This window comes from Sceloporus undulatus, chromosome 1 (genome assembly GCF_019175285.1).
Source record: "Sceloporus undulatus isolate JIND9_A2432 ecotype Alabama chromosome 1, SceUnd_v1.1, whole genome shotgun sequence".
Taxonomy (NCBI): Eukaryota; Metazoa; Chordata; class Lepidosauria; order Squamata; family Phrynosomatidae; genus Sceloporus; species Sceloporus undulatus.
In genome coordinates, this window is record NC_056522.1 from 87,899,204 (window position 1) to 87,920,143 (window position 20,940).

Consider the following 20,940-nt stretch of genomic DNA (forward strand, 5'->3'; position numbering starts at 1 on the left):
TTACAAAAGTGAGGTCGCCTCAGAATATCAACAATACTTAGTTCCAGTGCTTTTTGGTCATCCTTATTAAATTATTCCTTCACTCTTATATCCATAATGATGGTGGAAAAATTACTTAAATAATACAGTGGTACCCCGGGATACGAATTGATCGCGTTACGAAATTTCCGGGGTACGAAAAAGTTAGCTTGGAAAAAACTGTTCTGGGTAATGAAAGATTTTTCGGGTTACGAAATTTTTTTTGGTGTGTTTCGGCGCTTTTTGGCACGAAATTTAAAAGCTGTGGCTTTCCAGCGCTAGCGGAAAGCCTTTTTTCGGGTTGCGAAATCTTTCGGGTTACGAACGGCGCCGCGGAACGAATTAAATTCGTAACCCGGGGTACCACTGTACTGGGTTAATGCATAATTATATTAGCCAAAAAATATTAGGTCTGTTATATTACACATAAAAACAATGAGGTGCATCAGCTACCTCCCTACTTGGTGTCTCTGGGTTTGTAGTGTTATTTGCAACATTTAGCGGATTTTTTTTGCTAAATTAATTATTAATAAAATATTATTGTTGTTGTTGTTGTTGTTGTTACAACATAAAATATTAATAAAATACATTAAGGTAAAGACATTATTTCAGTGTTATATAATACCTGAAGATTCAGTGTCTTCAACAGATACTTCGCTGTGTTTAAAATCTAAAGTGAAACTTTTGTAAGCAAATGCATAGTTAGGAGGAATATTCCCTAATATTTGTTTCATCAGGTGCCAAAAAGCACTATTGAACACCTAAAATGTAAAAAAAAAAAAAAAAGCTACTGTCAGCAAATGAATTTAAACAACAATTGTACATGCTCTATTTCTCATTTCAACGCAAAACAAAACACAGAGCAGAAAAAACATATACTATATATACTCATTTAGGTTAATTTAGAAATTTAGGTTAAAAAATTGACCTCCAAAAGACTGAGTCAACATATCTGTGGGTCAGTGTAAATACTGTACTTTAACTCATATATATATCCATCCATCCCCTGATGAAACACAAGAGTTTAATCTGCCCTGAAAGCATTGACCCCTTCTACTCTCTCATCCAGATATGAGTTGCCTCATATAACTCTTATCGTTTCATAATACTCATCAGTGCATCTGAAGGAGTGGTTTAACATCCAGAAACGCTCATGCTAAAATAAATAAATTAACCTCAAAGGTGCTATTATGAGTCCTTCTTCCATCATCCCCACTTTCTTCTTTATGCGGGTCCCTATTGTTGAAATAATGTATCGAACAGTTAGGGCATAAGGACCTGTTCTGAAGAAACTGTTTTCTCTTCATCTTGTCTGCATTAATCACTTGTGTGGCACAATGGAACAAGGTGATTGTTCATTATTTATAACATGTCTAAGAACTAACCGAGGTGATGAAATATCACCTTGTGAGCATAGCATTTGATTCTATGTTCTTTTGTTAATGAATATCCAGGCATAGAAATTAAAGAGATTAAGATATTCATTCTCTTGAAAAGGGTGTTAGGTTTTTTTTTTTTTTAAATTCAACACTGAGTAATATCTCTAGACAATTCAAATTATTTGCCACATAACTACTGAGAACATGTTTACTTGAGTGTATATGGGAAACAAATTCCGAATTTTAGTAATGAGCCAATTCAGTTAAAGGACTACATTTAAAAACAACATTTGGAGAGCATATATGAAGTAAAATTAATTAATTAAAAAAACAAACAAACAAACTGGTTTTTTTGTGGGCCCTTGTTATCCACTGGAGTTTGGTTCCAGGATCTCACATGAATACCAAATTCCATAGATACTCAAGTTCCATTAAATACAATGACATAGTAAAATGGCATCCCTTACATAAAATGGCAAAATCAAGGTTTACTTTTTTTATATTTTAAAAAATATGTTCACGCTGTGGATGGTTGAATCTGTGGATGAAGAATGTGTGGATACAGAGGGCCAACTATACAATGAAATGTTAGGAATAGTTTTCTGTTGCTTTACCTTTACATGTTCTCTCAGTATTCCTGTGCCACTGAGGTCAGGAGGACAGTGCGTTAATTCTAGGGACTTCATGGCTTTGGGGAGGTTTTCTGTGTGTCCAAAATTAGTTAACACCATTCCAATGGCTTTCATGATAGCTGAAGCTTGTTCCATAAACCGGTAGCTCTCCTGAGAAGAAAACATGAACTATCATAAGTCAAAACCATTAAAAGTTTATTAATGCTCCAAAACACATATACTGAATTTGGAATTAGTAAAGTATTAAATTGATGATACTGACTATTCTTTTCAAAATTTATACATAATTGCTTTCATGTAAAGCAGCCCAAAGAAGAGAATGAAAAGGTAGCATAAGCTGTCTATCATGTATGAATTTATTTGCTGGTTCTGTCAATCCCCTGGAAAGCAAATCCTACAAAAGAAGAGCCCACAACTGCTCATTTCTTGAGCTGGACAGAATCTTTGTGTATCTCAATTTACAGTTGCTTCTCAGGATTTTGTTCTCATGTGATTTGCAGGGAAAAAAGAGTACTTGCCTGCACACAGTTCAGTTCAAGTAAAAGAGCCAGTCACTAAATTTCTAAATTCTTCTTCCAATTTACATAAGCAAATTTATTTCTTAGCAATATTCTGTGATTACGCTTTCCATTTTTAAATGAAATTTCAAGACTATCAAAGTCCTGTTTTCTTAACAGATCCACAATTAATAATTTCCTAGACTTTGATAGTCTAGGAAATGGTTTATCAACCTTAATATATACAATGAAAGACTCTGATCAAGCATAGAGATTCATGTTTCAGTATTTACATCTACTTAACTACCATGAAGGAATACAAAAATTATTTGCAAAGGAGTACTTGTGGATTAATCTCAATTGTCCCCATAACTGATGGATTTTTAATTTTTTTATTTGTGCCAGTTTCAAACTGTATATCCACTAGATTATATGTGTATATGTCTAGATGTCATTTACTTATAAATGTTGTTCCTGTGAGTGAAAAAAGAAAGACTACCACAATATTAATTGAAGTAAATAAGCTGAAGAAGACCAAACAGACTGAAACATCCAATTCAGGATCCTGGGAATAGACACGCAGTTATCACCTCATCTAAGTTGCTCATATTATTAATGTATTATTGTTTTCTCATTTTTCTGTACATCATATCAAGACTCTATGCATAAGTAAATTTAGTGATTGTGGAATCAGTGGTTTTATGTTTGCAAATGCTTATCATATTGTGTACTGCATGCCTTTTTGTGACACCAATAGGACATTTTTGCAGTTTCCATACTTTTGATTATTGTACAGTCACATTTATTTATTTATACATACATACATACATACAATCCTTAATGGAGGTTACAGGGTTTTTTCTGTCAGAGGAGTGAGTGCTGGGGCTTCCCCTTTATGTTATTCTGTTACAGTGTAAGTGTATATATGTCTTAGCAGAATGTACATAATCCTTTCTTAGTATAAAATGGAATCTAGGAAAATACTGCAGCATGAAAACTTTGCTGAATTATTTTTCACAGCCAAGCACAGATTTTTTTAAAAAGTTAATGGCGATCATGAAGAAAACAGTTCCAACTGATACAGGAACAAATACCTTCTCAAGATTTGGCAGAACAATATCTTCTTCACCAAATACACATGGCACCATACTACACAGAAGGATATGGTGCCCTATGGGGGAACTTGCAGTGAAGCTCAATACATGGCGCCTACATTTAAAAAATAAGCATACTAATGAGCCACATAACTCCAACATCACAGTAGTTTTAACCATTCTTAAAATAAACAGAACCTCATGCCACCTTTCAAAGCTCCACTGGCTTCTTCATCAGGCAAAAGATGTTTAAAATCATACAGGTAAAGACCCTTTGTCCTTGCTGCCAACATGGCCAAAAAGGTGAGTGGCCTTTGCCTGCACTGAGATCACTCTAAAACAACTGAACAAAAAACAGACACAACATCTGATACAAAATGTAGGCCTGTGACTCTACCATCATCTTCTCCTGCATGCTTTTAAAAACCTCTTTTGCCTGATGAAGAAGCCATTTGAGCTACAAAAGCTTGCATGACGTATTTTGCATATTTCGGTTTACTGGCAAATAAAACTCTAGCTTATTTTGTGAGGTATTTATCTCCATGTAATATATGATGCCTAATGTAAAGTAATGCACCTAGTCTAATGAACATTGAAGTAGATGGGAAAACGAGTTGGTAAGTCCCCTATTTAAATCTCATCTCAGCAGCTCACTAGTAGTTACTTGGTCATTTTAGACAAGCTGCTGTTCTCTGAGTCTTGTCTCTTCTACCTATAATATGCAAATAATAGCAAAGCCTTAACTGAAAGAGGTATTGTAACCATTAGTACAGTAGAGATCTACTGACAAATAGTGACTAAGGTCACAGTCCTAAGAAAACAAGGCAGTAAAGTCTATTCAACATAACAGGAATGATTTCTTGAGTAAACACACATAGGACTGAGATGTAAGGTAATGACCTGGCAATTATTGAATTTCTGGTACAAAATTTATTCTGCCACAAAAGTATGGTCTAGATAAAACAAATTTCTCAGCTTCAGATACATATAAAGCAAAACTAAAATAATGCACCAATCTATGTTACAACATTGTTGTAAGAGTTAAGAGTTATGAGTTATTATATGCAATGTGCTTTGAACACTAAGGAGAAATACACCTTATTTCTTTTACTGTTGCATTAGAAAGGTGCAGTACACTGGCACATACCCAGCAGGAAGACTTATAACAGCGGCTTTGGCAGCATAGGTATGGATCTTTAAGATTAATTGTCCTGGAGCCAGATTCTTCCATGAGTAACTTTCAATGATGAGAAATCCCTTGGGCAAAGTGTGCCCTATTTTTTGTGCAACGGCTATACAAAAACAACATACACATAACTCATTTTTATAACTAAACAGTAGTCATTATGTCAGTATAAAGCAGGATAATGAAAACATAAATGAATGTATTAATTGCACTAAATATCAAAGACTGAATAGGACTCTACTATATAAGACATGCCCATATCCAACCATTTTGATATCCATTAAGTGAGTAGCCATTTTTAAAAATTATATAAATTCCAAAAAGCAAACCTTGATTTTGCCATTTTATACAAAGGGTGCCATTTTACTATGCCATTGTATTTAATGGGACTTGAGCATCCATGGATAGAATTTATATGCAGAGCATACCAAAAGGAAACTGGGGTTAGAGTAAAAGAAAGGAAATATTGGGGTGAAACACACAGGCATGAAGCAGCAGCCTCTGGCTGCTGCGCTCATAATAATAATAATAATAATAATAATAATAATAATAATGTCATCATACAGATGATACATCATACAGATGGCCTGGTTATAAAGTGGGCCACTACCACTGTGGTCCCAAACAGGCTTCTGGCTACATTTTGGGGCATGCATCATCTGCACCCCATGCTCCTGAAGCGTCTGGATGTTGCACTTTTTGGCACATCAGTTTTGGGCCATTGTTGAAAGAGAAATAAGATATTTAAGATATGCATGCGGAACCAACCATATTACTAACAGAAAATATTAAAGAGTTGGAATGACTATTGATGAAAATTAAAGGTAAGAGTACAAAAGGTATATCACAGCTGCATATTAAGATAAAAAATAATGTCCATAGAAAATCTACATAATTTTAAAGACCATGATAAAGACATGAAGATTGTTCAAGATTTTCTATTCCTTGGCTCAGTCATCCACCAATATGGATTACAGAAATGAGAAGAAGACTAAGGCTTTATAGGGCTGCTATGAAGTAACTAGATAAAGTTCTTAAGTGTAAAGATGTATCATTGAACATCAAAATCAACCTCATCCACACCTTAGTACAGTGGTACCCCGGGATACGAATGCGCCGCCTTACGAAATTTCCGGGTTACGAAAAAAATCCATAGAAAAAAACTGTTCCGGGTTACGAAAAAAAATTTGGTGCTTTTCGGCGCTTTTTCGCACGATATCGCGGCTTTTCCCCATTAGCGCCTATGGCTTTTTCGGCTTACGAAGCATTTCGGGTTACGAACGCGGCGGCGGAACGAATTATTTTCGTAACCCGGGGTACCACTGTATTTCTGATTTTATGCTTGGTTTTGAAAACAGAAGAAAGCTTTCAGAGCAGAGCACACAGAACTAGACAAACAGAGCTCAGCTAATAGGCAAGGCCAATAGGAGCTAGCAGCCACTAGCTAACTATATAGCTATACAGTTCCTGGAGCTCAGCTAACAGGCAAAGCCAAAATGCATTTTGTGTGGGTGTTCAGCAGAGAGGTTTAGCAGACGAGGCCCAGGCTTCTGTTTCATTGCCTACTTAAGTTTATTAAATATGGATGGTGACGGAGCTGCTGTGGTCACCTGCAACAGATCTGGTATGTCTGTGTTTTTGCCAGAGAATGTGAGTAGCTATACCTGCATCAAGTGTAAGCTGGTTGCCCTGTTAGAAGAGAAGGTCCAGCAAATTGAGTTCCATGTATCTACTCTTCAGCATAATAGGAAACATAAGGTTTTCTTGGAGAGAGTGGAGCAGACTGTCCTGGATGAGGAACACAAAGGGATGCCTCTGAGGAGGAGGTCATTTCCCCAAAGCAGGAGACAGCCATTTGGAGGAATGTGACACACAAAAAACAAAGGACCAGATATCATTCTGTGGGGTTTGGAGCTACAGGATCGATTCAAAGTTCTCTCCCTTATCAGTGATGAGAGGCAGCAACAAGAGCAATAATGTCAGTCATCAGAGAATGTAAAGGAGACCTTGGAAGTCTCAGCACATGGAATGGCCCTTGCCAATCGTCAAAATAAAGGTTTGGTGATGATAGGGACTCCCTGCTCAGGGGAAAAGAAAGTGGTTTCTGGGCCTCGAGAGATGGGGCAGAAATCTATGATATAAAAGACAGACTGACAAGACTCATCAATCCCACTGACCATTACCATTTCCTTTGGTCCACATGGGAACCAATGCAAGACATAGCCTTCATGATACCACAAGAGATTACAAGGCTCTGAGTAGGAAGCTGAGAGACCTTGATGCAGACATGTTATCATTTTGTCTTTCCTCCCAATTGAAGAGCACAGCCCAGGAAGGGAGAGAAGAATAGTGGAGGTGAAAAAATGGTTCTGCAGATGGTGCCACCAAAAACAACTTGGCTTCTTGGACCATAGTGTGCAGTTTCATGAAGATGGAATTCTGGCAAGTGATGGTTTGTACCTCACAGCAGTTGTCTGGAACATTTCTGCTAAGAGGCTCACAAACCTGATCAGGAGGGCTTTAAAGTGAGATATGAGGGGGAGGGAGACAGTATTCTTGAGGACAGGAGTTCAAGTGCTGGAGATAATAGCCCAAAGGTTATAGCCCAAAGGTTACCGAGAGCACTGGGCAAATAGTACCAGAACCCAACAGTGGGAGGAATAAACTCTTAAATAAACAATAGGAGGAACGACCCATGGTCTTAGATGTCTCTACAGTATTGTACAAAGCATGGGAAATAAACAAAATGGTGTCATTGTGATGATCTCCTATAGACCCCCCTATGCTAGACTGGGGACTAAGGCAATGCCTTCCTGGAACAGATGACCAAACATTCAGAAAGGAGAGGGATATTTTACCTATCCTGATATTTGTTGGAACTCAAACTCTGCCAGAAACTTAAGGTCCAACAAATTCCTTGCTTGCCTTGCAGACAGTTTCTTTGTCCAGAAGTTGGAAGAGGCAATAGGGGATTCAGCCATTTTTAAATCTGATCCTAACCAACAGTGATGACCTGGTTAATTTGGGGGGGGGGGGGGGTGACAGAATCCTTAGGTGGGAGTGACAGTGCTGTGCTGGAGTTTGCTCTGCAGTGGGAAGGAGAAGCCAGGTGTGGTAAAACACACATTCCAAACTTTAAGAAAGTTGATTTCAGTAAACTTAGGGAAATGCTGGGGTTTATCCCATGGTCAGGAATACAAAAAGAGAAGGGAATTCATGATGAATGGGAGTTTCTTAAAAGTGAGAAGGCACAACTTCAAACAGTTTGAATGAGGAGGAAGGCTCCAGTACAATGAATCTGCTCCATGATATGGCTTAAATTTTAAAGGATATACCCCAAGTGTTGAATGCTATATCCAAAATTTGTTCAGTACTCTGGCTAGTTCTTTAAAATTCAGATTAAAATCCAGAGTGGATTAATTGGGAATAGGTTTTCTATTAAATACTTTGGGTAAAATGGACAGACTATGTCTAATTTTATCAGAGTACAATACATAATAATATAGCTCTAGCACATTGGTAGGCAGAGTTCAGTCATGGGAGATTTACTTTCTTTTATAACTAGAACTCTAAAATGTCACTAGCCAGAGCCTATTGCAGGAGGCACAACATGATGGCTAAACTACACATTGTGTTAAATATGTAGCAGAGAAGAAATTTTGTTGCTGCTTGTTGAAAAATTGGGAGTAAGACATCTTTGCTAACCTACTCAAAGCACCCCAAGATCTCCAAGTAGATAAAGGGTGGGCAAAGTGGCTGCATTTAGCTCAAGGCCATTTCTACAGCCCTTGCCACCCCCATTTTTTTCAGTTAAAAAAAAGTGGATTGCTGTTCTTGCAAGCCCCCTTTAAATATGCTTTATGTCCATTTAATTCTAAAATCGACTTGATTTTCTAAACCTGAAGAGGACTCCCAGCCACTTCTGGTTTCAGATTTTGGTATATTGTATCTTCTGACATGTTGCAATGGCAAAAAACTGACTTCTGGACTTTCAAGGTTGCCTTCATTGCAGTTATCTACCTAATCCAATCAATATTAACTTATTTTTCTTTATACTGATCTTACCTCCTAAGTCTCCCCAGTGTACTAATGCTGAAAAATTAACCAGGATATCAATTGGCTTCAAACTGTCCACACATAAATAATATAATACACGGTCATCTTGCATCTGTAAAGAGAGAGAAGACTCATGTTTAATTTCTATCTTTTCTGTATTGCAATAACAAGTCTTTGACAGCATTTGGGCTCTGTTCCAAGTTCCTTAGTTCAAGGTATGGTATAAAGCGAATACTGAAAGATCTATACACCTTTTTATCAAAGTTGTGAACAATTAGATTTTGTGTTATTCTATTAACAAAAAGGTTAATTTTCTTCTATGAAGGTTTTTATGTATGCATCCCAAGTTACTATTTTAAACTGAATGTAAGTATTTAAAAAGAAAAGAGACCAAGAATACTAGCTAAAATAATGAAACACTAGGTTTACAAATGTTGAAACTGGATCTTAATTAATTAGAACATATTGCTTAAATGCAAAATAAGCTTTGAAGACAAAAGGAGTCTGCAGGACAATTATGTTAGTCTTTGGTGAATTCATTACTTTGATTCACTTAAAACACTATGAGAGATGAAGTACATTAAAAGTAGGGTGCATAGTTTAATTACATAACTAGAGATCCCAGTTGAATGTTGAATATAGACATGATATTGGGGATACTGGGGATTTCTGTTCAGCTCCATGGCCACTAAATTAGTTTGTGATACAGAGTTCCATCATATTCCTCACACTGTTTAATAGGCATATGAACCCACTGAGTGAATCATAGAATCATAGAGTTGGAAGAGACCACAAGAGCCATCCAGTCCAACCCCCTGTCATGCAGGAAATCACAATCAAAGCATACCCGACAGATGGCCATCTAACCTCTGTTTAAAGACTTCCAAGGAGGGACACTCTACCACTCTCCAAGGAAGTGTGTTCCACTGTCGAACAGCCCTTACTGTCAGGAAATTCCTCCTAATGTTGAGGTGGAATCTCTTTTCCTGTAGTTTGCATCCATTGTTCCAGGTCCTGTTCTCTGGAACAGCAGAAAACAAGCTTGCTCCCTCCTCAATATGATATCCCTTTAAATATTTAAACAGGGCTATCATATCACCTCTTAACCTTCTTTTCTCCAGACTAAACATCCTCAGTTCCCTAAGTCATTCCTTATAGGGCATGGTTTCCAGACCCTTCACCATTTTAATCGCCCTCCTTTGGACACACTTCAGTTTCCAGACATTAGAAGTTTTGGGGTGAGGCACCATCAATGTGATGATAATGCTCTTTACTTCTCTTTTTCATTGGAGTCAGCTGGAGCTCTGTTGTATGCTGTAATGTGCTGGAAAGGGCCCCTTTTGGAATGCACTGAGCAGATATAGCATGACCCTTCTGGTAGCTGAACAAGGCCCTTGATGTGATCTAAGTAGAAGGCCAATGGCCATCACACATCAAGAGAGTCCTATGAAGACTCAGAAGGTGTTGCACATTTAGGGAACAGTATAGGAAGTGTCCTGGATGAGGTGAAATTCTGATAGCATTTTAGGGAAGAATGACATGTCAGAGCAAAATACCACTATCGCGCTATGAAAGAGAAAGAAATGGAGGATTCCAGCTGAATGTTGCTGTCTCACCAGCCCATCAAACAGATGTGTGTCTACCAAAAAAGATAGTTTTGAGTGTCAGTAAATGTTAATCTCATGTAGCTAACAGCTCAAATGGTTTGCCTATGAGCATTTAACACAGTCAACAAATTCCATGAGGGAACTAGTGGTGGCTGAGAGAGGTATAAATTTGCATGATCCCCCAAAAAACAACTTAACCTAAAGGAGGGTGAAACATAATGATTATGATGATGAAGGGGAGAAATGTGTTACAATTGATGATTGCTAAATCTTGAGATATGATCAGCTAAGTTTCTTATCCACAAGGTAAGTAAGAAACATAACACATCCCTGGCTTGTTAAGTCATAAAAGAAGAGTGGCTGTCCTGAAGGATTGCCTGAAAAGGCTTCCATTTATACTAATAATATCCCTTTGTCAAGGGTTTCTTGGAAACCTGTAAAATGGATAGGGATATGTAGTAAGAGTCCTCATGGGTGGACAAGCCAAGCTGTGAGGTGTAAAGTCTGAAGGTCTGGATGCAAGACATGACCTGTGTTCTGAATAAGAAAATAGGGTCTGTCTACAAAATTGCAAGACATGAGTATGGCAAACCAAGCCTAGTTTACACAAACCAAGACTAGTTTTGTCAAAAGGAGAAATGCAATCCAATATCATTATCAACAGGGGAAACGAGGGAATACATATAATGTACAGTGCTCCAGTGTCATACATGGCTTTCAGCATATGCTGAAAGCTGTGCTGGGAAAATGGGCGGTGTGCCCTATAAGGGGTAATGGTGCATGCGCCCATAGTGCGCATGTGGTGCTGAACCGTCGCATGCATGAACTCCATTCATTTAAATGGGGCTTGAGCTTAGGCGGAATTCCGGAACAGATTCCCTGTGTAAAGGAAGGGTGGACTGTATTCTCTCTCTAGTTTAGAAATGTGTTCCCTATGAAGTCTGTGGTTCTTCAGCCCTTCGAGTAGCAAACAGATCTATCTCTGGAATGGCAAAGTACAGAGGGTGCCACAGTTCATTTGTAGAACACAGTGGAAATATGGCTAAGGGTGTCGGCCTTCTCATCATCCTCATCTGCAAAGCATGTGCCTGATTATAATATATACTGTGAGATCCAGGAGGTTGGTAGTGTGCATTCTCTTTGTTTATTTAGGTAATACATGGTGGTGGTATTGTCTATGGAAATCTTTGGTGCAGAAAGGGTTTGAACACTCTCTGGATTGTTGAGATGTCTGAAACACTTGGAGGAGGACCAAAGAACGTTAATGGTTAAATGACGGAGATGTCCCCCAACTCTGACAGGATGCATCCATCGTGTTTTTGTAGGCTGGGCCCTAGAGACTGATCACACTGAGGGTGTTGGACAGAAATCTAATGTACTTTTCAAATGTACATACACATGGTTTTAACTGTTTCACTTTTTTAAGTTTGTTTAGCATGTTAAATTCTTTAATGTTTTATATTTGGAATTGCTTTAAATTGTTTACAATATTTTACTTATTTGCTGTCCTGAGAGCCCATGGTATAGGACAGGATACAAATATTCAAATAAATAAGAAAAGTAAAAGGTGAATACATGTAACATTTCCCTTTGCCCTTACTAAAGTTAATCTAGTCACAGCAATCAAGCTATGGGCAGTGAGAACCTCTGCAATAAAACTCCTATCCATATATGAAAGCGGAGGTCGAAAAGGAGCCAGTAGAGAGGCTCTAGTAGGTTGGGTATCTAACTTCATTCAACTATATCACAACACTTAACTTTGAATGGTTACTTTTGTTACATGTTGCATTCAAATTGTTGTTGAATGTCAACTAAAATTGAAAATCCTACAGTATTTCTGATCCCAAAGTATCATGTTACTGTTCTTTTTAATGGCAGTCATTTAGGCTTTTAGTATTTTGTAGTAACATTTTATCTAAAGTTATTTTTTATCAGTCAAGACAAATGTTTATCAAACATATGCAACTCTGGAATCTATTGGGATGTCCTGTATATTATTCCTAGCATTTGCAAACAAATGAATACAGCAGCATCCTATTCACTTACCCTAAAATCTGACTTCTGATAGGTGTAGGCATAGGTATTTGGTTTGTGAAAAATATACAGTTTCCTAAGAAAAGTGAATATAATTATTTAAGAATTAATTATATAGCAATTTCACAGTGTCACCATATGCTGAATTACTAGAACAATGAAATTAACATCCCCTCATATGAACATTCGATTATTATTATTTTGGTTATTACTAGTAATAATAGTGGTAGCAATGGTACTGCATAGATTATTAAGTTCAAACATGTGAACAATCCATTAATAATAACCAACAGCAATTAATTAGATTGCATCCACTACTGATTACTGAAACCAACTGATTATTTTGTATCAGTTCTAAATAACAAAAAATATAAAGGGTAAAAAGGATAAATCATGGCAATTGTTCTGAATGCAGAGGTTGCTTTATGTTTTTGTGTCTGTTGACTATATTTGGAACGTTACCTAGGTTCTAAATCATCTGTGTTGCAAGTTATTCAAATAATAATTTTCTTGCCACCAGCTCTTCAACCAAGAATTATGTTCTGACCAGAAAGAGAAGCAATCTTAATCTCCTCTGTACTTATGTCTGACAGAACTACTGTGATTTATCTTTGTTGTCACACACATAAAATGCAGATTAGCCTTTTATAGTAAACGTTCAAAATGTCAGTTAGAGTTGCATCCATTACAAAGTTCTTCTATGACTCCAAGAAATGCCTGATAGGAAAAATTATACAGCAGTGAAAATTCTGTGCAGTTTTTGCATGTTGTGCACAAATCTGCACAAATGTTTCAGGAACTTACTCAGCACAGAAATACATACATACATATACATATACATATATATATATACACACACACACACACACAAACACACACACACATATATATATATATCCCATGAAATTTGTATATAAAACACACTTTCTAGATTGTCATGTGTGTTTTTGTGCAAGTTTGCTGTTTTCAATCCCCAAACACTCAGCAATTGTGCACAATAAAAACTTTTGAATATATAACAAAATGAACTGCGCTGGGAATACCATTTCTTGCTTTTGAAAAATTGATGTTAAGTAGGTCTAGATGAAGGTATCATTGTGCAAACGACCTGCCTCCTTTAAGAAATTTCATGGAGAAGTGCAAATGATGAAGTCTTTAGTTTGTAACTTTCTCATATATTTTCACTATTCTATTAATCTTATCAGGGAGAAAATATCAGTTGACAAGAGACAGAATAAGGATATAATGGTTTTTGGTTGGTCAGAGTCCTCTGTATAGAAAAGCTCTTAATTCAAGGAAGAAACTCATAATCATAGGCATGCTTCTTATGGTCTTAATGCAAAAACATAAAGCAAGAAGTTAGCAGAAAAAATTGGCGGGTTACATACCGCCATTTGGGATGTCCTCAGGACGTCCCAGTTTAAAAAAGGGGTGTCTCTTCTAGACACCCCTACTCCTGTTACGGACTCTGTCCGTAACAAATGGCGGTGGCCATTCCACACGGCCACTGCCATCTTGACGTAACCGACGCTCTGCGTCCGCACGTCACACCCCGGAAATGACGCCGCGAGTGCGCAACTAGCACCTTGCGGCGTCTCTTCTGGGGAGCAAGAAGGAGCGTGATTTTCGCGCTCCTTCTTGGCAGCGTCCGGGAACGGCGCCGTTTGGCTGCTGCAGTTCCCGGACGCTACAACCGGCAGCGGCATGAGACGGCCCCTTCTGGGCCGTCTGTAACGCGCCATAATTATGTATTTATTGGAAAAATCTAATAAATTACCCAGCCATGTTGCTGGTCTGTACAGCAGGGAATGAGAATACATTTTATGAATAGCAATGGTTTGGTTGGATTCAGATGAAGAAAGTCCCACAAGTCCCAATGAAATTAATGGGATTAAAGTTAGTCATAACTGATATTTTACACTGCTTATAATTTGGGATCGATGTGTAACTAACTTCCACCAAATAAACCACTGTTTTTTGTATAGTGTGGCAAAGCATAACATTTCCAGAAATATTGCTCCAACAACAATAAAACACCTCTTACTGAAAACAAACACAGAAATCTTCATAGTCCATCCATATTTCCTTGGAAATTGGGTTCTTTTCTGCTTCAATTTCTTCTGGAGTTTTGTTTACTACTTGGCTGCTGACAGCAGCTTCTGTTGATTCAAGTAACTGAGCTGCTTCACTACTCATTTTTTCAGTTGATTCACCTGTATGAAGAAAAATGTGAAGATTTCATGAATACTATTCTGGGCAGTGTAGAGAAATGATACTATAGTTGTGAATTTGTAAAACATAAAAAGCAAACTATGTTCCTCTTAATAACTTCATAAAACAAAGAGACAGTCTAAACTCTCACTGACTGCTGTAAAAATATGTAAACTACAAAACCAACTCCTTGTAGGTTATGTGGACAAAATTTTATTTCAGTCATCAAAAAGTATAAACTCTCCTTCTCTAGGCAAAATGTCCACTCCACAAAGCTTACAATGTCATAGTAAAACAATATGAGGTATAATCATATTGAAACATAAAACTGGATGTAATGCAAGCTTTGGCAACAGTAGCAGAAGTACAGTGTGCACGTTGTGGGTAGTAATAATTTATGTATTTATGTGCTTGTTTATTTTATATTTTATCTTTCTCTCAGCCCAGGATTCAGGGTTGCTTACAGCTATTTAAAAACACAAAACAAAAAACAGTACAACAAATCTATTAATACAAAAGTTAAAATGCAATTAAATCTAAGTTCCATTTTAAAGACACATGTTGAAGACACAATAAAATAAGAATACACCTACTCCATTGAAAGCATCATCTGCCACAGCAGATTAAAAACTAAATGCCTCACAAAATAAAAAGATTTTGAACTGGTGATGGAAAGACAGCAGGGAGAGCAGCCAAATGGACTCCCAAAGGGAGTTCCAGAACTTGGGAAATTCTCTCCTGTGTCCTCAGTGACATGCTTGTGATGGGACCAGAGAAATCCCTCCCCTAGAGGTCTTAGACTCGTGGAAGCATAGAATCATAGAGTTGGAAGAGACTAAAAGGAACATCCAGTCCAACCTTCTGCCATGCAGGAACACACTATCAAACCACTCCGGACATATGGCCATCCAGCCTCTGTTTAAAAACTTCCAAAGGAGGAGACTCCACTACATACCAAGGGAGTATGTTACACTTTTGAACAGTTCTTACTATCAGGAAGTTCCTCTTAATGTTTAACTGGAATTTCATTTCCTGTAGTTTGTATCCATTGCTTCTTAGTCTCTGGAGCAGCAGAAAACAAGGTTGCTTCAGCCTCAATATGACACCTCTTCAAATATTGAAACAGGGTTATCATATCACCTCTTGACCTTCTCTTCTCCAAGCTAAACATACCCAGCTCCCTAAGTCACTTGTCATAGGGCAGTATTTCCGGACCCTTAATAATAATAATAATAATAATAATAATAATAATAATAATAATAGGTTTTATTTATATACCGCCCAATCACTGGGAATCTGAGCGGTTTACAATAGAGGGGATAACAGACAGTTCCCTGCCCACAGGCTTACAATCTAAAAGACACGACACAAAAGGAGAAGGGAATGGTGAGGGGGGGGGGAGGGAATCAGGTCCAGCATTCTTCTCTCCCTGAGGCCTGGACCAAGGCAGATGGACCGGAGGGAGGGCTCTGCTTCTTCAGGCTAGCCCCTGATGGTACTGGGCCAGTATTCTCTCTCCCTCAGAACCATTTTGGTCACCAGCTTCTGGAAATGCTCCCGCTTGTCAATATCCTTTTTGAATTGTGGTGCTCAGAACTAGATGCAGTATTCCAGATGAGGCCTGACCAAAGCAGAGTAGAGTGGGACTACTGCTTCCCTTTGTCTAGACACTATACTTCTATTGATGCAGCCTATTATCCCATTCAATTTTTTAAGCTGCTGCATCACACTACTGACTCATGTTCAACTTGTGGTCTACTAGGACTCCTAGATCCCTTTCACGTGTAGTCTGTTAAGCCAGGTATCCCTCATCCTATATCTATGCATTTCATTTTTTTCTGTCTAAGTGCAGTACATTACATTTTTGGCTGGAAGAAGAGAAGATTAAGGGCAAGTATTTGACAGTAGAGTAGAAATATATAAAAGGCTGCCAGGCAGAAGAGAGAGTGGATATGCCCTCTTTGGTAGGATTAGAACCAGCACATAGAAAATGAATGAATCAGAAGGACATAAGGAGACATGTAAAAGCTATTCAGCAGTGGAGCTGATTGCCATGGGATATCACATGTTCATCAAACTGTGAGAAAGAGAGAAGGGATGGTGAAAAAAAAAACTGAACAATGACTTCTGAAACTGCAAAATCTTCCATTTTCAACATATACTTTTCAAAAGCTAATGCAGTAGCAATTAAACCTTTCTGAGAAGACTCATGGTGTGGATACCATGATGGGTGCCTTCCCCTCATTCCTGCCCCTTCAACCAAAATTCAGTTGCTCAATGGGGAGGACAAGGAAGGTCTCAGAAACTGAGTAAAGTTCTTATGTAGTGCCCTAGGAAAGGAAGCAATTTAACTTCTTAGTATTGATAAAACTATCATTGATTAACTATTTGTCCAGACCATCTGACAAAGCAGTTTTTTGTTTGATTAACATCTTTCTTTTTATACTGGGCTGCAGTCCTCCACATAAAAGAAAGTCTTCTTTCTTGGAGCATCCTTGTTTTTGCTAGTTTGGAAGAAACAGTCCAACATCTAGTGCCCAGGAGCAAATAGAATAAGGTAAGCACTGCCTTACAGAGGTTGTTGGATTATAACTCTCATCATTCCTCACCACTGCCTATGCTTGTGAGGGCTAATGGATGTTAGCCAACAACATCTGGAGCACCACAGAATTTGAATATTATGAATTAATTGAAATTAAGGTGGAGAAAAAGCTGTGAACATTTGATCCAATGCAGAAAAATCTGAAATGAAAAGCTGCAAAGTGTGCTTTAACCTCTAGAGGTCTCTCTAGGTTAACATTAAACTATACTAAGACCAAGTGCTCTTGCTGATGTTACTTATTTCCTAATACGGAAGCTATGTAATATATGCTGGCCTATGCCAGCAATGCCCTTCTACACTCTATATTGGACAAATAGGACAGTCTCTATGTATGAGGATAAATGAAGATAAATCTGACATTAGAAATGGCAAAGCCCCAAAATCTGCTGCAGAACATTTCGACCTTCCCAGACACACAGTAAGGGATTTACAGGTCAGTCTTTGGACAAGGAAATTACAAAGGAAGACTGGAAAGAGAAAAAGTTGATTTGAATTGTATAGTGTTTGGAAACCAGGGAAACTGACTTTTGGTAGGCAAATGTATTGTTTTCATACATCCACACTAACTGACCACTGTGAAGAGCTGAAAGACCTGTGTTACCTCAACCAGCCCTTTGAAAATAGGGCAAGGGATATGATTCATATATCATTGAATTGTACTACATTCTACCCCACTCTCACAGCTGTATAAATATGCTTTATAACCTGAGACATTAATATCACCCTGTACTGCATATGAAGAAGTGGGTTTATATGTATGAATACTCATTCTAAAATAAAAATCCAGATAATCTTAAAAATATTCCATTTTTAACTTTGTAAGGACATGCCCTTCCAAAGCTGCTTTTGCCTACAACCATGACTCGTAAAAGACCCTAGGCAAAGGCAAAGTACTCAGTCCTGAAATACATGCTTCTAAACTATACTTGCTAAAAAAAATTCTTCTGGCCTTTCACTTTTCCCATCTTGTGTATCTTTCATACCATAAGATTGCTTCTCTGCCAGCCAAGAGGATATAAAGCACAATTCACAATTATTACAACAAAAATGTCTCAAATAGACAGGACTTCTCAAGACAAATAACTGGCTGCAATGGAAATGATGGGCATTTCTGCAGTTCATTCTTATTTTCCCTATTCTGTGTTGTGTTCATAGCAGATATGACTATTAATTAATAACCGCCGTGATCGAAGGAATGGTGGTATATAAATCTCATTCATTCATCATCATCATCATCATCATAATAATAATAATAATAATAATAATAATAATAAATGATTTATTTATATTCCGCTTTTTCCTCATGGAATCAAAGCGGATTACAAAAGAAAGGTATCAAATACAAAAAATGTAGCCTTCCCACCAATTGTAGCATAACATACATAATAACCATAAAATAATTCTACAAAAAACAGAAATAAAGAATAAAGACTACAACGAATGTATTACAGATAACAAACATAATACTGTAAAACTTAGTTATTTGATTTCTAGGGTTCTTATATTAATGTTTGTTTCTGTTATTACTTTTTTATGCACCATTGATTACAATGTTTTATATATTGTTTGATTATTTTATTGATCTAAGATACTGACAGCTCTTTTTTGTCCCCTAGAAAATGTGTGGGTACATTTAGCAGTGGTATCAGTAGTAGACTGACAGGAAACCTTCCTGAGACTCTGTCATAGAACTTTAATATCTGAAATAGAAATTGAAATCAGTGCAGGCTGAGAATTCCTTATCCAAAAATCCAAAATATGAATCTTCCAAAATCCAAAAACGTTTTTCATGTGTGGCTGAGATAATGACACTTTTACTTTCTGATGGTTGAATGTACATACACTTTGTTTCATGAACATAATTATTAAGAATAGTGTACTGTATACAATGACTTTCAGGCTTTGTGTATAAGATGTATATGAAACATAAATGAATTTCATGTTTAGCCGTAGGTCCCATCTTCATGATATCTCATTATGTATATGTACATAATCGAAAATCTGAAGAAATAAAAACTGAAATCCAAAACACTTCTGGTCCCAAGCATTTCAGATAAGGGAGACTCAATCTGTTCCATACTTAAAAGTAAGACACATTGTCAGAATTTGTCTGCTCAATGAAGATTAATTCAAATGGGAAGGGGTGTCACCTTTCTCCCCCAAAACCTGAAAAAATGCTGTGTGCAATGCTTCAACCTGACAACAATTAAAAATATTAATGAGACTTAAGTAGACTGAAGCCAAATCTTTCTATGTTCTACTTTCTGCTCTTTTAAAATAAACTAAAAGTCAGCATTCAAACCCTACATCATTTAGATAATACAGTCTGCCTCTGCCATCTGCAGGCTTGCCATCCGCAGACTTGAGCTCATGCAGACAGCAAGCCCTGGCGGGCCAAATGACACCATAGGAATCCATAGGATTCTCACATAGGTGGTTTTTCCCATTCACAGGTGTGTGTCAGGAACAGATTCCCCCGCTTATAGGAAGGGCCCACTGTACATATATTTTTTGAGATAATTGATGTCCAATGATGTCAAGCAAAAAGTTCAGATATTTTCCTGACACAATATTAAAAGTATTTACAAAGGGGGATAAGTCATTTCTAAATATTTGCAGTCTCAAAGATTGGGAGGTAAGTGCATTATGTACCTGCAGTTTGTAACGCATTGTCCCTCGCCAAACATGCACAAAGATTATCTATTCTATTATAATTGCATGTTATCAATGAATCGTATATAATGGTAAATAAATCATATAGATAATTAAAGACGCTGTTCACAATTTGTTATTTAGTTTGAAAAATCAAGTTAATAAATAATATTTCCATTCCTCTACTTTTTAAGAATGATTAGTGTACTATCTTTTCAGCTTCCATTTATGCATTTAATGTACTTTAGCAGCCCCAACTTTTATGAATGGCTTTAAAAAGTATTTTCATCTGATAATGAAGAAAAGTGGTTTATAATCAAGCCTTTAGCCAGCATACATTTTCTCCACATGCTGGCTTGAGAACATATTTGGGAGGATGAGTGATGTCTGCGATGGACTGTAATTCCATTATCACTGAACAATGGCAATATGTAAGGTATTTGACATGTGGTGTCTATTATCACAAATTCCAGTTCTAAGCTTCAGCAAATTACTTTGTTGACTAAAAAAGCTTGTTGATTTCAAAACACTTCCATTAAATAAATGAATACCTTAAGCAAAACCCATTATTTCACTTTTCATCCTTTTTGATTTATGATTTATACCCTGACATTTTATATGAAGCTGAAGTTACAGAAAAGCATTTTGACACAGCACCATTTCCTGATTCAGTGTGATGTTATACAGTTTGACAACACATACCATTAAGTCAAAATACATTATGAAAGAAGCTTTAAGGTTATGTTCTTCATAAATATATTGAAAAATAATATTTTGCAAGAAAAATAAGCACAATAATGTAAGTAGCTGCTCAAATATTAAGAATAAATAAGATAGTGCATGTATCCAGGAAGACACACTAAACTACAGTATATACCACAAGCCATCAATAACGCCAGGAATAAACTCTTCTAGAATATGGTCACATAGTCCAAAAAACCCACAAAAAACTATTGATGCCGGCCATGAAAG

At 37.1% G+C, this 20,940-nt stretch overlaps 1 protein-coding gene across 1 annotated transcript in view; it reads right to left on the reverse strand.

The window, feature by feature from the left end:
* The window catches only part of ADGB (androglobin), a 95,238-nt gene that overhangs the window by 36,607 nt on the left and 37,691 nt on the right, over window positions 1–20,940 (reverse strand). The window contains exons 15-21 of the mRNA XM_042446472.1: window positions 14,548–14,716; window positions 12,516–12,579; window positions 8,872–8,974; window positions 4,768–4,912; window positions 3,621–3,735; window positions 2,012–2,179; window positions 644–779 (exon numbers count right to left, since the gene is read on the reverse strand). Coding sequence (XP_042302406.1) covers window positions 644–779; window positions 2,012–2,179; window positions 3,621–3,735; window positions 4,768–4,912; window positions 8,872–8,974; window positions 12,516–12,579; window positions 14,548–14,716 — 900 coding nt within the window. The remainder of the gene's footprint in view (window positions 1–643; window positions 780–2,011; window positions 2,180–3,620; window positions 3,736–4,767; window positions 4,913–8,871; window positions 8,975–12,515; window positions 12,580–14,547; window positions 14,717–20,940) is intronic.